Source organism: Triticum aestivum, chromosome 3B, assembly GCF_018294505.1.
Source record: "Triticum aestivum cultivar Chinese Spring chromosome 3B, IWGSC CS RefSeq v2.1, whole genome shotgun sequence".
NCBI classification, from domain to species: Eukaryota; Viridiplantae; Streptophyta; class Magnoliopsida; order Poales; family Poaceae; genus Triticum; species Triticum aestivum.
This window is the reverse complement of record NC_057801.1, coordinates 149,104,709-149,126,272: the sequence shown is the minus strand read 5'-3', so window position 1 is coordinate 149,126,272 and position 21,564 is coordinate 149,104,709. Positions and strand designations below refer to the sequence as shown.

The following is a 21,564-nucleotide window of genomic DNA, read 5'->3' as shown; positions in this document are numbered from 1 at the left end:
CTTCACACACGACGATAAACGACGAGATGTGAAGGATGGAATCTCGAGCTAGATCATGGAAATCTAGCCCGTAATAGAACATGAGCCCCCTCACGAAGGGATCAAGACTAAAACCTAGCCCTCGAAAGAAGTGGGAAATAAATACGACACTCTCGTTGGGTTCGGGAGTGGGGATGACCTGCCCTTGAGCAGGCAGCCTGTGTAGGATTTCGGCGGTGAGATACCTGGCCTCCCTAAGCTTCTTGATGTCCTCCTCTATGACGGAGGAGGCCATCCACCGGCATTGAAGATTGGATCCGGACATGGTCGAGGCTCCAAAGTGCTTAAGCTTGAGCCTTGAGTGTTGGAACTCGAGGTGCGGGAGGGGAAGGATCGAGCGTGGGAAGAAAAGGACAGGCCTTGGCCCCTCTTTATAAAGAGGACGAATATCAAGCGTCCCCCGCGTGATCGTTTGGGACTTGCCTAAAATCGAGGAGTCATATTAAACAAACACGGTTGGGTTACCCACACCTGTATTGATGAGAATCCCGTGATAAGGGGGACACAATCTCTGCTTCAACAAGACGTGCCGATAAAACCGCCTTGCAATATGTGCGGTGGCTGGTTATGAAAAACGGTTCGAATAATGACCGGGCCATGGTGTGACGTCATGCTATGAAAAGTTGTCAGCGGATTAGATTTGTGGAATAGTGTGCTCTCTATGATGGTATGTGGAATTTGTTTTGCAGAGACGAACATGATTCTTGTGTTCGAAATCTTCTATGGAGTATTCGGAGAAGGAACCCACCTTGCAATGCCGAAGACAATCTGCGCGCCGGACTCATCGTCATTGAAGCCTGGTTCAGGGGCTACTGAGGGAGTCCTGGATTAAGGGGTCCTCGGACAGCCGGACTATATACTTTGGCCGGACTGTTGGACTATGACGATACAAGATTGAAGACTTCGTCCCGTGTCCGGATGGGACTCTCCTTTGCGTGGGAGGCAAGCTTGACAATTCGGATATGTAGATCTCCTTCTCTGTAACCGACTCTGTGTAACCCTAGCCCCCTCCGGTGTCTATATAAACCGGAGGGTTTAGTCCGTAGGATAAGAACAATCATAATCATAGGCTAGCTTCTAGGGTTTAGCCTCTACGATCTCGTGGTAGATCAACTCTTGTAATGCTCATATCATCAAGATCAATCAAGCAGGAAGTAGGGTATTACCTCCATCGAGAGGGCCCGAACCTGGGTAAAACATCAAGTCCCCTGCCTCCTGTTACCATTAGCCTTAGACGCACAGTTCGGGACCCCCTACCCGAGATCCGCCGGTTTTGACACCGACACCCCTCTCATTGGCTGGCCAACCCTAGGGGAAGGAAAGGGGAGGGGTGGCCCCTCCTGCCTTTCCCTCCTCGTGAGAGAAAGGAAAGGGGAGGAGGCGCCACCTTCCCTTGTCTTCCTCCCGCACTCAAATAAGGAAGGGGGCGCAACTTGGGGAAGTCCCCAAGTAGGATTCGACCCTACTTGGGGCGCCCCCTAGACTCTTCCCTCTCCCCACCTATATATATGTGGGAGGGGGCGCCACACAGAACAACAACAATCTCTTAGCTGTGTGCGGCGTCCCCCTCCACCATTTACACCTTCGGTCATATTTTCGTAGTGCTTAGGCGAAGCCCCTACGGAGATAGCTTCACCATCATCGTCACCACGCCGTCGTGTTGCCGGAACTCATCCACTACTTCGTTGTCTTGCTGGATCAAGAAGGCGAGGACGTCACCGAGCTGAACGTGTGCTGAATGCGGAGGTGTCGTACGTTCGGTACTTGATCGGTTGGATCGCGAAGAAGTTCGACTACATCAACCGCGTTACTAAATGCTTCCGTTTACGGTCTACGAGGGTATGTAGACACACTCTCCCTCTCGTTGCTATGCATCTTCATGGATAGATCTTGCGTGTGCATAGAATTTTTTTTGTTTTCCCTGCAACGTTTCCCAACAATTATGACAACTCATCATGCCACTATACATGCCCCTATTCATGCAACTATGCCAACTCACCATGCCACCATGCATGAAGAGCCACCTAACATGCATCATGCATGCTAATTATATTAAATAAATGTTCTTCAATTGTATAATAATCAAATATAATATATTATATGTGCTTTAATTCCAATTGTGCTATTGCTAATCAGAATACTAAAAGTTCATACCACAAAATCTCATAAAAATAACCACATCCAATTCCAGCTGCAACATGTGGGGCATCATCTCTCATTGTAACAACAACTTAGCCCTTCTTTGATTCAAAACAAAAATGGAGGAAACACATAAGAATATAAATTTTCTATGGTGACACTACTTTGGTTCAAAGGAATGTAGCATAGGAAAAAATGGAAGAAAATTTCTTTTGGTCTCAATTTCAGAGGAAAAAAAGTATGAAATTTACAATATACTTGGATCTCCTTCTCAAATTCCTACACGTGAATAATGAGACTAAGATCCTTAATGGCATAATAACATGCTAATTATACCTTTCCAAGTGGTTTGAATTTGATTTGAGTTTGTACACTATAATTTTTGTGTTTTTTCTATTCCTGCTAACAAACATCTAAGTTTGTAAAATTCATATGTTAACTAATCTTCTGTTTTACATATGTCTTCCTACTAATTTCTGCATTTTTGAAATCCTATGAACCAAAGGAAGCTATTGGTGTTACTGTAAATATAAAGCATATACTACTAAAATGTACTCCCTCCATCCCAAAATGTAAGATCATTTTTGACGCTATCAAAATGATCTTACATTTTAAGACGGAGGGACTATCTTTTAGACTGGTTATCTTATTTTCTGAAATTTTATATGTTTTTTATGGGTAGATTAATTCAATTACCCTTTTTACATCTTCCAATAACGATGGAGCGACATGCAACGGTTGATTCGAAAGAAAGAAGAAGGAATCTCTATGCAATATCTTTACTTTCTTTTTTAGGGGTGTACGGTCTGTATGACGAAGTCGTCACAAATGTCTTTGTAGTCGACGGGAACATCTCTTTGCACTGAATGCACATCACCGAAAGTTTTCAAATAAATTCAGAAAATGCGACCATCGGTGTCAAGTCTAGGACTTGATCCTGTTGGGTTGGTTCCGCCACAAAACTCTAACCATATGAGCTACCAAATCAGTTTGCATTGAAAACAAATAATGGATCGCATATCGGTCGGTTGTACTCCGTTTGCTTCAGTGCGAGCTTGGCCGCGTCGTGGATCACCAAGTCATCGCCCTGATCCCGCGCAAAAAAAAAAAAAAATCATCATCCTGATGAAGAGCGCGCGCGTGGCGATCGAACGGTGCGGAGCACGTTGCACCGCACGTTCGTGCGGTATATTCACCGAACAGCACATCCTAGTAGATTGGAGTCGAACCGTCCGAGAAGGCAGTGCACGCCGCCGCCGCCCCCTCCTCAATCCCCCGGCCCCGCCGCCCAACTCCCTCCGCCTCTCACGCGCGTCGCCGCCCACCGCGCCCCTGCTGTCTCCACCCCGTCCGCAATCTCTCGCCACTGGGTTTCGAGGTATGAGCTTTCGTTCATCCACGGATTAGTTAAACCCTACCGATCTCCCTAATTTCTGGGCGCATCTAGATCCGTCCCTGTTGCTAAATCGCGGTTGCCTGCTGTTTTGCCCGTCGATGCAGGGGAACATGGCGAGGCTGGTGTCGTCTTCCCTCGTCAGGGGGCTCGTGCGGTCGTGCCGCGCGCCCAGCACGGCGGTAAGTGCCGGCACCTTCATCAGTTCATAGTTCTGAGATTTTCCCCATTTATTTTCGCTCAACTGCTCCGAGCTCTGATCGAGCCCTAAAATCCCCAAATTGCTGTCAGGTTCATTGGGACCTAGTAAGCTAACCGGTTCACTCGTTTACAGTTACATAAATTTAATGTTACATTCATCTGTGCCAAGTGATTCTATCACGAGATTGTTTGATAAGAGCTATCATGATGACCCTGGTTTTCACCTTTTTTAAAAGCATATCATGTCTAGAGATGAGACTCTGGTGGCCCCATATATTTTAACCAAAAATCCACATGTGTAGAGTCAGCATCTGTCACCATTTGTGCTATAAGGCAGCCATTATTATGTCTAAATGGATGCTATAGTTCTCTACCAAGTGGTTTCCTGTAAACGTGTTCCATTTAAATGGGATGTTTATGCAACCTGTTTAATGCTGTACGCCTGCATGGAGAGTGGTTCGGTGAGGCTGGAGCCACATCCTGGCTCTGAACCTTATAATGCCATAGACTGGTGGTTGTTTTGGTTTCATTTTAGATGGAACAGTGGCTATGAGCTTTGAAGAAGGTTACATGGTTAGTTTTAGCTTAGACTTGCAATGTTATCACAGTTGAGGTTTTCTCGTTAGCTTCTGGGCATCTATTGTCCATTTGTCCTTTTCGCTCTGTGCTTACACTATGTATTTTCAAGCTTTATTTTGCTTCCAATTTATCAAAGAACCAACTAATGTTGCACTATGAGCTTTTGTCAAGCAAAGCAGATTGTTTCTGTTGCGATTTTGATCTCATGTTCACACAATGACCTTGTTTTTACATGATAATTGGAAAAGCAGACCGTGTCACGACCAGCTTTCCAACAGTTCATGACCTACTCATCAGGAATCAGTGGTGATTCTAACGTGAATGGGGGCACAAGTGCAACACGAGTAACCGCTGATACTGATACACATCAAGATTTCCAGCCTACAAGCAAAGGTTCTGACATGTCTTTGCAAGACATCGTTGCTCAGGTATTTATATGCACACATGAGCTTCAGAACATTTAGATTCAAGCACTTGAAATATAACAAAAATACGCATGGCATGAAAATTGTAAAGCTTAATGTTGTGTCATATTCTTCTGCTGTTAATTAATTTCCTTGATGAAATCTTTGGCAGGATATCAAGGAGAATCCAGTCATTATCTTCATGAAGGGTTATCCTGAAGCTCCCAGGTGTGGATTTAGTGCACTGGCTGTTAAGGTCCTCCAGCAATATGGTAAGCTATATCTCAGAACCAGCTGTCAGTAAATTGTGCCTCTGAAATCCCTAAATCATATCTTGTCTGTTGCAGGCGTCTCTATCACTGCCAGAGATATTCTGACTAATATGAAGCTCAAGGAGAGTGTCAAAGCTTACTCGTAAGTGGCTCGTCATAACCTCCCTGATGATGTACTTTCAGTTTTAGATGGAGGACAATTGTTTCAAAAAGGAGAAGGAAAAAGGAACTAGCCATGGGAATAGGGTATGAGATGATGTGGTAAAGAAAATATTTTACTATGGGTTAAGATTTAGCTTCAACAACAGATGATAAACATACAGAATATGATTTTGATTTAGTTAGTTGGAGGCTTTACTTGGAACAGATTCGTCGAAAACATGTTGTGTGCCCTTGATTACAACATTGCAGAGTTCTACTTAATGTTCAACTTTCAGAGTTCCAATTTTATTCAGTTTCATTCATATGTATCATGGCGGAAATGACAAATGGATAATTTAACACCTGTTGCTAAGCTGCCGGGATTTACAAATTATGTATCTCCTGATGGTATCATTATTAAAGCTACTGTTTGTTTGTGCAGTAACTGGCCTACCTTTCCGCAAATATTTATCAACGGGGAGTTCGTTGGGGGCTCTGACATCATATTAAGCATGCACCAGGCAAGTGAACCGATCATCACTATTTCGTTCAGCATGTGTATCCAGCTGGTATCTTTCACTTGGTGGTTGACTTGTTCTCCAAATTTTCTTCAGAAAGGGGAACTTAAGGGTTTACTTGGTGATTCCGCACAAAAGGGCGAGCAAGACAGTGCCCAGTGAAACAAGCTACAGTATGTTAGCTTTTGCATCGAGATGGATGCTTCCTCTCTGAGTACACTTTAACTCGAAGCTCTTCATGTGGTGTTCTGTCGTTTTGGCGCGGGATTTTCATCATTGTGTTGCCAGCCATGATGGAAATCTCTCGGTTCCAAGAGCATCCAAGTTTCCGTTTCATGACAAATAAATGCCACTTTTCAATACTGTTTTTTGTACGTTGTAATAGTCAGGTGATTTTGTTTGGATTCTATATACTTTGGGCTCCGTTTGCGTTGCAGTAATAAATGGTTAGGCTGTTACATAGTTATTTATGCTGCTTTTCTATTCTGCGAAGTTAATTTTGTTTGTGTAATCATCCGTTTCCACTGCGAGCGCACCATCGATTCAAGGCTTGTGGGGTTGCATTATCTGAATTCAGAACTTACCTGTGTAATGCATCTTGCTCGTATAAACTTACAGCATAAACCTGCCCAAATCGAAGAAGGTAGTGGCGATTCCGTCGAGGGCAGATTTTGGGTTATTTGAAATAATCAAAACAGATGAGTAATACTCCCCCGGTCTCATAATGTAAGACGTTTTTAACACTAGCGTAGTATCAAAAAATGTCATACATTATGGGACAGAGGGAGTAACTTCTAAAAATTCTGAAAACAATTTTATTTTTGTGAAAATGCCCCAGATCTATTATAAAGGATCAACAACAATAGAGATAAGTCCATATTACAACCTCGAACTATCACTGAAGTCTAAAAAACAACTGTGAACTACGCAACGGTCTAATAGACAACCCTCAACTTTCAAAACCAAAACAGCTTGTAAATGTAATTAATTTGTTCAGCAAATGTCATCCACAAAAATATTTAGACAAAAAGTTGAAACTTGAAATGTGAAAACTGAACCAGGATTCCTTTTTCTATGGCACAAACACAAACAACTCCTTATGCCCTCTTTGTGGCTGATGCTGAAGCTCGAAGGACATAGTAGTGTTTCTTGTTGCACTGTAACTTTGACTCTGCTATGTAACCCTCCTGGATTCGCTATCAACAATGTAATAGTAGTGTTTCTTGTTGCACTGTAACTTTGACTCTGCTATGTAACCATCCTGGATTTGCTATCAACAATGTAACTTGTCTATCTTATGAATGATTGTAACAATGTAACAATATAAATATATATGTCTCATTAAGCACGTGTGAGATCTCGGTGCTGTTTTGGTTCATGCACAAGTAAAATAATCAGTTCAGTAGGAAAAAAAAGGATAGAACACGTTGAAACAAAAATATCATTCGTAACCAAAACCAAACTGATCACAATGTCTCTGACTTTGGATGGAAACACATACCAAATATATGAAATTTCAATAGTACCAAGATTCAGCGAGGCATGTCCGCATATGAAACGCCAAGCTAAGACATGACCGTATACCCAAAGCCCAAGTTGGCAACCAAGCCATTTTATCACTCAATTCGGCACAACCACAGGTACTTATTATTTAGACGCCGCTACACTGAGCCTTTCTCAAGGCATCTCTTCATTCAATCAAGTTGACGATGAACTGCCGAGTTCCAAGCTTGCTGTAAGCCACTTGACAACTTCGTCCATCTCCTCTGGAACGGTATAGTGCCCGAGTCTTCCAAGGAGAGGAGATCAATCAGCACAAGGAAATCACAACATTCAAGGGGAATAAAGAAGGTAGCAAACCTGCTGTAGGACTTGAATTCCACATTTGCAAACCCGGTTGACTTAAGTGCATCAGCAGATCTCTCTCCATGTTTGTAGAGGACCACATCATCAGCTGCAAAAAGATGATAACAGTCACAATTTACGGATGGCCTCTGCATAACTAAACATAAATAGAGGACTCAGAACAAGTAATGCAGTGCTGATGCATCATGAAAGCAGATGACCATTATCAAGACACCTGGTCCAAAGACCTACATGTTCTGCTAACTCGTGTTCTGTTCATGCCCATAATAAAAACTTGAGGCATGAATCAATTTATTATGTAAGAAAATTGCTTATCACAGTTTTTCCATCAAAATTTGCAATTAGCAGAGCTGATCATCGTAACTAACCTTGTGAGGAATGCCACATGGAAATTACATCAACTCGGTTACTAAGAGCCAGACACTATCAAGCTTAGCTGCTTAGGCAACGAAAAAACAGAGCAAAAAACTTTCTGGTGAAGCTATTGTTTGAATCCAGGTTAAAAGGGGAAAGGAACTGTCCATATACTTGATAAGCAACTCAGTTCTGTTATATCTGCTGCGAAGAAGCAACTTCAGGTAATACAAGTGTGTAGCTACAAGCCAACGACCGTTCTAAATGTTCCATAAACATAAAGAAAGATGTTTCTGGTTTGAAGCACACAGGTCACTAGCTCCAGAAGAAGGACGGACTGTGAAATGCGCATCTTGGGGAAATACAGCGTGCTGAATGTCATCATTACCGATAAGGTGCTTATTTCAGTATTACACAAAAAACTGAAAATCATGCTAAAGACATGCACCTTTTCCATGACAAAGCATAAGAGGTAATGATGAAGCCTTCTGTGCAGCCTCCTGTGAGCTCTCAATTTTGTTCTTCAATGACCTGAGGTGACCGCACAGCACAAAGTGGATCAGCCGCAAGGAAGCAGCTTCAGTGAAACTTGTGCACATAAACATACTAGCACAAACCTGGCACACGGGAGCCAGCCACTGAGACCAACAGCCACACTTAGGTTCACAGGGTATGGATTGCCATTTCCATATTTTCCATGAGCAAAGCAAGTACCGGAGTAAAGCGCAGTAGCAGCACCCATACTAAAGCCACCAACGCCAAGCTTGACTGCGATGATTAATGTAACAAGGTCAAAACTTTTAGTGATGAACAAGACCCAGCGGAGTCCATTCTATTGGATTGTCAATATATGAGATCAAAATAGCTTGGTTCTTGGCTAGAAATGTAAAGAAAAATGCCCACAACACAATAGAGAAACAGATAATAACAAGGAATGCCATTCCATATCTGGTGTGTGCTTGATAAGAATGGGTTTGAAGAAAGTAGACAAACGGAAACTGGCATGAAACCATACTGTCTGCAGGTTCGGTAGACAATAAATTTGCTACATGTGCAGCTGAGGAATCCAGCCCCTCAACATCATCAGGAGAATCTTCTGAAAGATCAGCAACATCAAACCCTGTGATCCCGGAAAAAGGCAAAACCATATCAGCACACACCTATCAAAACAAATGGCTATTTCAAAAGGAGTTAGCACAATACATCCAAGAGATAAATAAGAAAATTCACATGTTTCAGAACATACATGCAGTAGATGGGAATCCACCAAAAATTGCCACAGGCCTCGTAGGTGCAGTTGGGCAGATCCATTTTATCTGAAGCGGTAGCAAATCAGAGAATCAGAAAGACTTCCAACAGGACACATACTTGAAAGTTGAAATCTAGTTCCTAACTTACATTAGGAAGGGGAAGAGTTTCCAACAGTTGAGACCAGCTGCACATATAACATAAAACCCATTATGTCTATTGGTCTCTCCAAAAATAACTTCTAGTTTTGCATTACGTAGTTTTGAATAATTTTGAGCATAATGCAATTTCCTTAAAACCATAATAGCACAGAAATACCTTTCTTGCCAATAATAATGCAACGATTTATGTGCAAAGAAGCGTATGTACTGAACATATTATAGCACTGATCATAAAAGATGTCGCAAAAAATGTCTATTCGCCCAATCAGATGATTCAGCACATGTTTATTGGGCAGGAAATTAATTTCGACAAATATAAACAGTACGAGAGTGAGATGTCTCACGTATAGCGTTCTACAGTACAGTTGGTTGAGAGACATGGAAAATAGAGGAGATCCTACGACTATGATTCATCAAGAATGCAGGACGAACAGACAAGTCGTCCGTCATCATTGAATCCGTGAACGCATCAATCCCAACAAGCGGAGCTGCGACCCGGAAGGGCCAGACGAAGGGTTTGTTGCGTACCTGGCTCCATTGTCGCCGAGGCCGTGGAGCCAGACGATGGTGGCCTTGTGCGCGCCCTTGGGCCTCACCACATGCGTCCTCCCGTACTCGAACGGCCGCTTCCCACCTGCAACCCACCCACCATTCCGTCACATCCCGACAGAAGCACATCAAAGCCGGCGCATCGGCGACGAATCAACCGAACGAGGGGCAGAATCTATCACAAAGCATAATACGTACCGGCCGCAACGGAGCTGGCGCCGCCGAAGCTCATCCCGCGAACAGTCGCCGCCGCCGCCGGCACCCCTCCTCTCCTGGCGACCACGCTCGCCAACGCCACGAATCCAATGGCCTGGGCAGCAAAGGGGTTAATAAAGGCGACGGGCGCGTGCGTGCGTACGAGGGAGAGGGCTGGGGAAGAGAAAGGGGGAGGATTTGGGCGGCGGAAAGGGGAGCGCCTTTCTCTTATGGGAGTGAGTGCGGGGGGAAGGAATCTACGGGAGAGATTGGCTGCCGGTGGCAGGGCACCACACGGCCCGCGCTTGTCTCCCAGTCCCAGTGCTCCACCACCACCACTGCGCCAACTGAGCGCGCGTGATGGGTGTGGCAGGCAGGCACGCCCATGAATGGAACAGTGGCTCGCTACAGGACCTGGGGGTGGCGGTGGCGGTGGCGATGGCAGGGAGGAGAGAGGAGGTGGATCGGGGCTGCGAACCTCTCGGCCGCCGGCGACGCGATTCGGAAGAGCTGGGGACGAGGGAGGGCAGCGGGCGGGTGTCGCCGGGCGATGCGGTGCGATGCGACGGGAGCTGAGCTCGTATCGTCCGGATCTTTCTCCTCGGTTCTCCTTCGCAGCGGCAGCGGTGTGGGGTTTCCGCTTTCTTGTTTCTGTGGTGGGGAACGTGCCTTGTTGGGTTCGGCGATGGACTCGGTGGTGTCTCGACACACCTTTTCCCGTGAATTGCATAGTTTTTTCAGGACACTCTTTTAAAATGGAGGTAGTATAGATTTATTCAAGGACGCCGATATCCACCACACGTGTGACATTTAGGATGTGTGCAGCACGCCCCGTGTGAAATAGACACGGACCCGCCTGCACGACGGCGTCCGGGCGCTCCCATCCACAGCCCGCACGTCTGGTGTGTGGCGCGATCGCCCGCACGTCCGGCGAGCGACCCCGTTGCCCGCACAACCTCACGCACCCATCGACCGAACCCCGCGTTCGAACCACATTGCCACCCTCCCTCGTCGTCTCCAACCTCTGCATCGGCAGATCTTCCCCTACCATGGCAACTAGATCAGATCCCTAGCGCCCACACTTCCCATCGATGGAAAACACGAGAACAAGCACACAGGTCAGAAACCTGTCTCCTCCTCCTTCCCCTACCCTCCACTGTTGGGGAACGCAGTATTTCAAAAAAATTACCTACGATCACGCAAGATCTATCTAGGAGATGCATAGCAACGAGCAGGGAGAGTGTGTCCACATACCCTCGTAGACCGAAAACGGAAGCGTTTGGTATCACAGTTGATGTAGTCGAACGTCTTCGCAATCCAACCGATCCAAGTACCGAAAGTATGGCACCTCCGCGTTCAGCACACGTTCAGCTCGATGATGTCCCTCGAACTCTTGATCCAGTTGAGGCCGAGGGAGAGTTTCGTCAGCACGACGGCATGGCGACAGTGATGATGAAGTTGTCGGCGCAGGGCTTCGCCTAAGCACTACGACGATATGACCGAGGTGTGTAACTGTGGAGGGGGCACCGCACACGGCTAAGAGAAGACTTGGTGTGCCTTTGGGGTGCCCCCTGCCCACGTATATAAAGGAGGGAGGGAGATACGCCGGCCCTCCTAGGGGCGCGCCAAGTGTAGGGAGTCCTACTAGGACTCCCAAGTCCTAGTAGGATTCCCTTTCCTTCTCGGAGTAGGAAAGAAGGAAAGGAGGGAGAGGGAGAAGGAAAGGGGGGCCCGCACCCCCACCCCCCTGTCCAATTCGGTTTGGGCAGGGGGAGGCGCGCGCCACCTCGTGGCCCTTCTTCCCTCTCTCCACTAAAGCCCAATAAGGCCCATTAACTTCCCCGGCGAATTCCCGTAACTTTCCGGTACTCCGAAAAATACTCGAATCACTCGGAACCATTCTGATGTCCGAATATAGCCTTCCAATATATCGATCTTTACCTCTCGACCATTTCGAGACTCCTCGTCATGTCCGTGATCTCATCCGGGATTCTGAACAAACTTCGGTCATCAAATCACATAACTCATAATACAAATCGTCATCGAACGTTAAGCGTGCGGACCCTATGGATTCGAGAATTATGTAGACATGACCGAGACACATCTCCGATCAATAACCAATAGCAGAACCTGGATGCTCATATTGGCTCCTACATATTCTATAAAGATCTTTATCGGTCAAATCGCATAACAACATACGTTGTTCCCTTTGTCATCGGTATGTTACTTGCCCGAGATTCGATCATCGGTATCATCATACCTAGTTCAATCTCGTTATCGGCAAGTCTCTTTACTCGTTTCGTAATACTTCATCCCGCAACTAACTCATTAGTCACATTGCTTGCAAGGCTTATAGTGATGAGCATTACCGAGAGGGCCCAGAGATATCTCTCCGATACACGGAGTGACAAATCCTAATCTCGATCTATGTGAACCCAATAAACACCTTCAAAGACACCTGTAGAGTATCTTTATAATCACCCAGTTACATTGTGACGTTTGATAGCACACAAGGTGTTCCTCCGGTATTCGGGAGTTGCATAATCTCATAGTCATGAAGAAAGCAGTAGCAATGAAACTGTAACGATCATAATGCTAAGCTGACGGATGGGTCTTGTCCATCACATCATTCTCCTAATGATGTGATCCCGTTCATCAAATGACAACACATGTCTATGGTTAGGAAACATAACCATCTTTAATTAACGAGCTAGTCAAGTAGAGGCATACTAGGGACACTATGTTTTGTCTATGTATTCACACATGTAATAAGTTTTCGGTTAATACAATTCTAGCATGAATAATAAACATTTATCATGAAATAAGGAAATAAATCATAACTTTACTATTGCCTCTAGGGCATATTTCCTTCAGTCTCCCACTTGCACTAGAGTCAATAATCTAGTTCACATCGCCATGTGATTTAACACCAATAGTTCACATCTGCATGTGATTAACACCCATAGTTCACATCGCCATGTGACCAACGCCCAAAGGGTATACTAGAGTCAATAATCTAGTTCACATCGCTATGTGATTAACGCCCAAAGAGTACTAAGGTGTGATCATGTTTTGCTCGTAAGAGAAGTTTAGTCAACGGGTCTGTCAAATTCAGAGCCGTATGTATTTTGCAAATATTCTATGTCTACAATGCTCTGCATGGAGCTACTCTAGCTAATTTCTCCCACTTTCAATATGCATCCAGATTTGAGACTCAGAGTCATCTGGATCGATGTAAAAGCTTGCATCGATGTAACTCTTTACAACAAACTCTTTTTATCACCTCCATAACTGAGAGATATTTCCTCGGTGTTCTTAGATAACTAAGGATAAATTTGACCGCTATACAATGATCCATTCCTGGATCACTATCATACCCCCTTGCCAAACTCATAGCAAGGCACACAACTGGTTTGGTACATAGCATGGCATACTTTATAGAACCTATGACCGAGGCATAGGGAATGACTTTCATTCTCTTTCTATCTTCTACCGTGGTCGGGCTTTTAGTCTTACTCAACTTTACACCTTGTAACACAGGAAAGAACCCTTTCTTTGACTGATCCATTTTGAACTTTTTCAAAAACTTTATCAAGGTATGTGGTTTGTAAAAGTCCAATTAAGTGTCTTGATCTATCTCTATAGATCTTGATGCCCAATATGTAAGCAGCTTCACCGAGGTCTTTTATTGAAAAACTCTTATTCAAGTATCCCTTTATGCTATCCAGAAATTCTATATCATTTCCAATCAACAATATGTCATCCACATATAGTATTAGAAATGCTACAGAGCTCCCACTCACTGTCTTGTAAATACAGGTTTCTCTAAAAGTCTGTATAAAACCATATGTTTTGATCATACTATCAAAGCATTTATTCCAACTCCGAGAGGCTTGCACTAGTCCATAAATGGATCACTAGAGCTTACACACTTTGTTAGCACCCTTTGGATTGACAAAACCTTTTGGTTGCATCATATACAACTCTTCTTCCAGAAATCCATTCAAGAATGCAATTTTGACATCCATTTGCCAGATTTCATAAAATATGGCAACTGCTAACATGATTCAGACGGATTTAAGCATCACTACAGTTGAGAAAATCTCATTGTATTCAACACCTTGAACTTGTCAAAAACCTTTTGCGACAAGTCGAGCTTTGTAGATAGTAACACTACTATCAGCGTCTGGCTTCCTCTTGTAGATCCATTTATTTTCTATGGCTTGCTCATCAATGGGCAAGCCCACCAAAGTCCACACCTTGTTCTCATACATGGATCCCATCTCAGATTTCATGGCCTCAAGCCATTTTGCGGAATCTGGGCTCATCATCGCTTGCTCTTAGTTCGTAGGTTCATCATGGTCTAGTAACATGACTTCTAGAATAGGATTACCGTACCACTCTGGTGCGGACCGTACTCTGGAAGACCTACGGGTTCTGTAGTAACTTGATCTGAAGTTTCATGATCATCATCATTAGCTTTCTCACTAGTTGGTGTAGGAATCACTGGAACTGATTTATGTGATGAACTACTTTCCAATTCGGGAGAAGGTACAATTACCTCATCAAGTTCCACTTTGCTCCCACTCACTTCTTTCAAGAGAAACTCATTCTCTAGAAAGTATTCATTCTTAGCAACGAATATCTTGCCTTCTGATCTGTGATAGAAGGTGTACCCAACAGTTTCCTTTGGGTATCCTATGAAGACGCACTTCTCCGATTTGGGTTCGAGCTTATCAGTTTGAAGTTTTTTCACATAAGCATCATAGCCCCAAACTTCAAGAAACAACAACTTTGGTTTCTTGCTAAACAACAGTTCATAAGGCGTCGTCTCAACGGATTTTGATGGTGCCCTGTTTAAAGTGAATGCAGCTGTCTCTAATGCATAACCCCAAAACGATAGTGGTAAATTGGTAAGAGACATTATAGATCGCACCATATCCAATAAAGTGCAGTTACGATGTTCGGACACTGCTACCTCTTGAGCACTGCATTGGATTTCCCCGAAGAGGAGAGGATGATGCAGCAAAGTAGCGTAAGTATTTCCCTCAGTTTTTGAGAACCAAGGTATCAATCCAGTAGGAGACCACGCACAAGTCCCTCGTACCTACACAAAACGATAGCTACTCGCAACCAACGCGATTAGGGGTTGTCAATCCCATCACGGTCACTTACGAGGGTGAGATCTGATAGAGATGATAAATAATATTTTTGGTATTTTTGATAGATAGATGCAAAGTGAAAAGTAAAAGGCAAAGTAAGAACAAAGCAAATAATAAAGTGATAGAGATTGATATGATGAGAATAGACCCGGGGGCCATAGGTTTCACTAGTGGCTTCTCTCAAGAGCATAAGTATTCTATGATGGGTGAACAAATTACTGTTGAGCAATTGACAGAATTGAGCATAGTTATGAGTATATCTAGGTAATGATCATGTATATAGGCATCATGTCCGAGACAAGTAGATCGAAACGATTCTGCATCTACTACTATTACTCCACTCATCGACCGCTATCCAGCATGCATCTAGAGTATTAAGTTTAAAACAGAGTAACACCTTAAGCAAGATGACATGATGTAGAGGGATAAATTCATGCAATATGATAAAAACCCCATCTTGTTATCCTCGATGGCAACAATACAATACGTGCCTTGCAACCCTTTCTGTCACTGGGTAAGGACACCGCAAGATTGAACCCAAAGCTAAGCACTTCTCCCATTGCAAGAACTACCAATCTAGTTGGCCAAACCAAAAAGGATAATTCGAAGAGACTTGCAAAGATAACTCAATCATACATAAAAGAATTCAGAGAAGATTCAAATATTTTCCATAGATAATACTGGATCATAAACCCACAATTCATCGGTCTCAACAAACACACCGCAAAAAGAAGATTACATCAAATAGATCTCCACAAGAGAGGGGGAGAACATTGTATTGAGATCCAAAAGGAGAGAAGAAGCCATCTAGCTACTAGCTATGGACCCGAAGGTCTGAAGTAAACTACTCACACTTCATCGGAGGGGCTATGGTGTTGATGTAGAAGCCCTCCATGGTGGATGCCCCCTCCGGCGGAGCTCCGGAACAGGCCCCAAGATGGGATCTCGTGGATACAGAAAGTTGCGGCGGTGGAATTAGGTTTTTGGCTCCTGTTCTGATCGTTCGGGGATACGTAGGTATATATAGGAGGAAGGAGTACGTCGGTGGAGCAACAGGGGGCCCATGAGGTAGGGAGGCGCGCCCAGGGGGGCGCCCTCCACCCTCGTGACCGCCTGTGGCACTTCTTGGAGTAGGGTCCAAGTCTCCTGGATCACGTTCGGTGAGAAAATCACGTTCCCGAAGGTTTCATTCCGTTTGGACTCCGTTTGATATTCTGTTTCTTCGAAACACTGAAATAGGCAAAAAAACAGCAATCCTGGGCTGGGCCTCCGGTTAATAGGTTACTCCCAAAAATAATATAAAAGTGTAAAATAAAGCCCAATATAGTCCAAAACAATAAATAAAGTAGCATGGAGCAATCAAAAATTATAGATACCTTGGAGACGTATCAGGCATCCCCAAGCTTAATTCCTGCTCGTCCTCGAGTAGGTAAATGATAAAAAAGAATTTTTTGATGCGGAGTGATACTTTGGCATAATTTCAATGTAAATCTTCTTAATTGTGACATGAATATTCAGATCCGAAAGAGTCAAGACAAAAGTTCATATTGACATAAAAGTAATAATACTTCAAGCATACTAATCAAAGCAATCATGTCTTCTCAAAATAACATGGCTAAAGAAAGTTATCCCTACAAAATCATATAGTTTGGCTGTTGCTCTATCTTCATCACACAAAGTATTTAATCATGCACAACCCCGATGACAAGCCAAGCAATTGTTTCATACTTTAGTAATCTCAAAACTCTTTCAACTTTCACACAATACATGAGCGTGAGCCGTGGACATAGCACTATAGGTGGAATAGAATGGTGGTTGTGGAGAAAACAAAAAGGAGAAGATAGTCTCACATCAACTAGGCGTATCAACGGGCTATGGAGATGCCCATCAATAGATATCAATGTGAGTGAGTAGGGATTGCCATGCAACGGATGCACTAGAGCTATAAGTATATGAAAGCTCAACGAAAGAAACTAAGTGGGTGTGCATCCAACTTGCTTGCTCACGAAGACCTAGGGCACTTTTGAGGAAGCCCATCATTGAAATATACAAGCCAAGTTATATAATGAAAAATTCCCACTAGTATATGAAAGTGACAACATATGAGACTCTCTTATTATGAAGATCATGGTGCTACTTTGAAGCACAAGTGTGGTAAAAGGATAGTAGCATTGTCCCTTCTCTCTTTTTCTCTCATTTTTTTTCGTCCGGAGTCTCATCCCGACTTATGGGGGAACTCATAGTCTCCATCATCCTTTCCTCACTGGGACAATGCTCTAACAATGATGATCATCACAGTTTTATTTTTCTTACAACTCAACAATTACAACTCGATACTTAGAACAAAATATGACTCTATATGAATGCCTCCAGTGGTGTACCGGGATATGCAATGAATCAAGAGCGACATGTATGAAAATTATGAAGGTGGCCTTGCCGCAAATACAATGTCAACTACATGTTCATGCAAAAAGCAATATGACAATGATGGAGCGTGTCATAATAAATGGAACGGTGGAAAGTTGCATGGCAATATATCTCGGAATGGCTATGGAAATGCCATAATAGGTAGGTATGGTGGCTGTTTTGAGGAAGGTATATGGTGGGTGTATGATACCGGAGAAAAGTGCGTGGTATTAGAGAGGCTAGCAAAGGTGGAAAGGTGAGAGTGCGTATAATCCATGGACTCAACATTAATCATAAGAACTCATGCACTTGTTGCAAAAATTTAGAAGTCATCAAAAACCAAAGCACTGCGCGCATGCTCCTAGGGGGATAGATTGGTAGGAAAACACCATCGCTCGTCCCCGACCGCCACTCATAAGGAAGACAATCAATAAATAAAATTGTGCCCCAACTTCATCACAAAGCGGTTCACCATACGTGCATGCTACGGGAATCACAAACTTCAACACAAGCATTCTTTAAATTCATAATCACCCAACTAGCATTACTTTGATATTAGCACCTCCATATCTCAAAACAATTATCAAGCATCAAACTTATCTTAGTATTCAAGGCACTCAAAAGAAAATTTCACATATCTTGAATACCAAGTATATTATTATTAAGCAAATTACCATGCTAATGACGACTCTCAAAATAATCTAAGTGAAGCATGAGAGATCAATAGTTTCTTTAAAACAAATCCACAACCGTGCTCTAAAAGATATAAGTGAAGCACTAGAGCAAAAATTATCACGCTCAAAAGATATAAGTGAAGCACTATGAGCAAAGCTATCAAGTTCAAAAGATATAAGTGAAGCACATAGAGTATTCTAACAAATTCCAATTCATGTATGGCTCTCCCAAAAGGTGTGTACAGAAAGGATGATTGTGGTAAACTAACAAGCAAAGACGCAAATAATACAAGACGCTCCAAGCAAAACACATATCATGTGGTGAATAAAAATATAGCTCCAAGTAAATTACCGATGGAAGTGGACGAAAGAGGGGATGCCTTCCGGGGCATCCCCAAGCTTTGACTTTTTGGTGTCCTTGGATTATCTTGGGGGTGCCATGGGCATCCCCAAGATTAGGCTCTTGCCACTCGTTGTTCCATAATCCATCAAAAGAATTCACCCAAAACTTGAAAACTTCACAACACAAAACTCAACAGAAATCTCGTGAGCTCCGTTAGAGAAAGAAAACAAAAGACTACTTCAAGATACTGTAATGAACTCATTCTTTATTTATATTGGTGTTAAACCTACTGTATTCCAACTTCTCTATGGATTATAAACTATTTTACTAGCCATAGATTCATCAAAATAAGCAAACAACACCCGTAAAACAGAATCTGTCAAAAACAGAACAGTATGTAGCAATCTGTAACTAACGCAAACTTCTGGAACTCTAAAAAATCTACCAAAATACGAAGTCCTGGAAATTTTGGCTATTTAACAGCATAAAAAAGAATCAACGCAAAATCACGTTCCTGTGATTTAACAAAATTATATTCGTGCGCGTAAAGTTTCTGTTTTTCAGCAGAATCAAATCAACTATCATCGTAGGTTATCCTATAGGTTCTACTTGGCACAAACACTAATTAAAAGATAAAACCACATCCAAACATAGGCTAGATGGATTATTTATTCCTAAACAGAAGCAAAAACAAAAAACACAAAAATAAAATTGGGTTGCCTCCCAACAAGCGCTATCGTTTAACGCCCCTAGCTAGGCATAAAAGCAAGGATAGATCTAGGTATTGCCATCTTTGGTAGGCAATCCATAAGTGGCTCTCATGATAGATTCATATGGTAATTTTATTTTCTTTCTAGGAAAGTGTCCCATGCCCTTCTTTAAGGGAAATTGGAATCGAATATTCCCTTCCTTCATATCAATAGTTGCACTAATCGTTCTAAGGAAGGGTCTACCAAGAATAATATGACATGAAGGATTGCAATCTATATCAAGAACGATAAAATATACGGGCACATAATTCCTATTTGCAACAATAAGAACATCATTAATTCTTCCCATAGGCTTTTTAATAGTGGAATCCGCAAGATGCAAGTTTAGAGAGCAATCATCAAAGTCACGGAAATCTAGCAAATCACATAAAGTTTTGGGAATAGTAGAGACACTAGCACCCAAATCACACAAAGCATGAAACTCATAATCTTTAATTTTAATTTTAATAGTAGGTTCCCACTCATCATAGAGTTTTCTAGGGATAGAAACTTTCAACTCAAGTTTTTCTTCATAAGATTGCATCAAGGCATCAACAATGTGTTCGGTAAAGGCCTTATTTTGACTATAAGCATGAGGAGAATCTAGCACGGATTGCAACAAGGAAATACAACCAATCAAAGAACAATTTTCATAATTAAATTCGTTGAGATCCAAAATAGTGGGTTTAGCAACATCTAGGTTTTTATTTCTTTCAATCCCACTTTCATCAATTTCATCATCAAGATCTAGAAACTCCGAATTCTTAGAACGCCTTCTAGGTAAAGGAAGATCATATTCAGTTTCATCAAGATTCATATTGCAAAACAAAGATTTGATAGGGGACACATCAATAACTTTTAGATCTTCATCTTGATTTTCATTGGAATTGGAAGAACATGCTTTAATAAAGGCATCTTTGGAAGCACACATCCTAGCGGTTCTTTCCTTGCACTCATCAATGGAAATTCTCATGGCTTTGAGAGACTCATTGATATGATGCTTAGGAGGAATAGATCTAAGCTTTAAAGAATCAATCTCAAGAGAAATTCTATCAACGTTCCTAGCCAAATCATCAACTTTAAGCAATTTCTCTTCAAGCAAAGCATTAAAATTATTTTGTGAATTCCTAAACTCTTTAACACTACTCTCAAATTCAGAGGGCATCTTATTAAAATTTCCATAAGAGTTGTTGTAGGAATTTCCATAATTATTAGAAGGATTGCTAGGATAAGGCCTAGGATTAAAATTCCCTCTATACGCATTGTTTCCAAAACTATTCCTACCAACAAAATTCACATCCATAGATTCATTATTATTCTCAAGCAAGGTAGACAAAGGCATATAATTGGGAACAAGAGGAGTATTTTTAGGAGCAAACATCTTCATAAGTTCATCCATCTTTTCACTCAAAACATTGATTTCTTCTATAGCATGCACTTTTTTACTAGAGGATCTTTCGGTGTGCCATTGAGAATAATTAGCCATAGTATTATCAAGCAATTTTGTAGCATCTCCTAACGTAATTTCCATAAACATGCCTCCCGCGGCCGAATCTAAAAGATTTCTAGAAGCAAAATTCAATCTGGCATAAAAAATTTGTATGATCATCCATAAATTCAAACCATGAGTAGGGCAATTGCGAAGCATCAATGTCATTCTTTCCCAAGATTGGGCAACATGCTCATGATCAAGTTGTTTAAAATTCATAATATTGTTCCTGAGAGTGATGATCTTAGCGGGAGGAAAATACTTAGAGATAAAAGCATCTTTGCACTTGTTCCAAGAATCAATACTATTTTTAGGCAAAGACAAAAACAAATTTTAGCACGATCTCTAAGTGAAAACGGAAATAACTTCAATTTGACAATATTGTTATCGTATCTTTCTTCTTTTGCATATCACACAAATCAACAAAATTATTTAGATGAGTAGCGGCATCTTCACTAGGAAGGCCGGCGAATTGATCTTTCATAACAAGATTCAACAAAGCGGTATTGATTTCACAAGACTCATCATTATTAAGAAGAGCAATCGGAGTACTAAGTGTCGGTGTCAAAACCGGCGGATCTCGGGTAGGGGATCCCGAACTGTGCGTCTAGGCGGATGGTAACAGGAGACAAGGGACACGATGTTTTTACCCAGGTTCGGGCCCTCTCGGTGGAGGTAAAAC

The 21,564-nt window shown here is 42.6% G+C and overlaps 2 protein-coding genes across 2 annotated transcripts; one reads left to right on the top strand and one right to left on the bottom strand.

Moving 5' to 3' along the window:
- Nucleotides 1-3,342: 3,342 nt before the first annotated feature.
- Nucleotides 3,343-6,152, top strand: LOC123069089 (monothiol glutaredoxin-S4, mitochondrial). Its single transcript, XM_044491837.1, has 7 exons — nt 3,343-3,556; nt 3,679-3,753; nt 4,603-4,779; nt 4,928-5,027; nt 5,103-5,169; nt 5,611-5,689; nt 5,783-6,152. Exons 2-7 carry the CDS (start codon nt 3,685-3,687, stop codon nt 5,846-5,848), a joined length of 558 nt encoding a protein of 185 aa, XP_044347772.1. The 5' UTR covers nt 3,343-3,556; nt 3,679-3,684; the 3' UTR covers nt 5,849-6,152.
- A 961-nt stretch (nt 6,153-7,113) lies between these two features.
- LOC543073 (acyl-protein thioesterase 1 homolog 1) lies at nt 7,114-10,771 on the bottom strand. Its single transcript, XM_044491838.1, has 10 exons — nt 10,538-10,771; nt 10,063-10,174; nt 9,844-9,949; nt 9,305-9,341; nt 9,153-9,222; nt 8,922-9,026; nt 8,524-8,674; nt 8,355-8,437; nt 7,547-7,640; nt 7,114-7,475 (listed from the first exon to the last, which is right to left on the bottom strand). Exons 2-10 carry the CDS (start codon nt 10,094-10,096, stop codon nt 7,385-7,387), a joined length of 771 nt encoding a protein of 256 aa, XP_044347773.1. The 5' UTR covers nt 10,097-10,174; nt 10,538-10,771; the 3' UTR covers nt 7,114-7,384.
- Between the last annotated feature and the right edge of the window lie 10,793 nt (nt 10,772-21,564).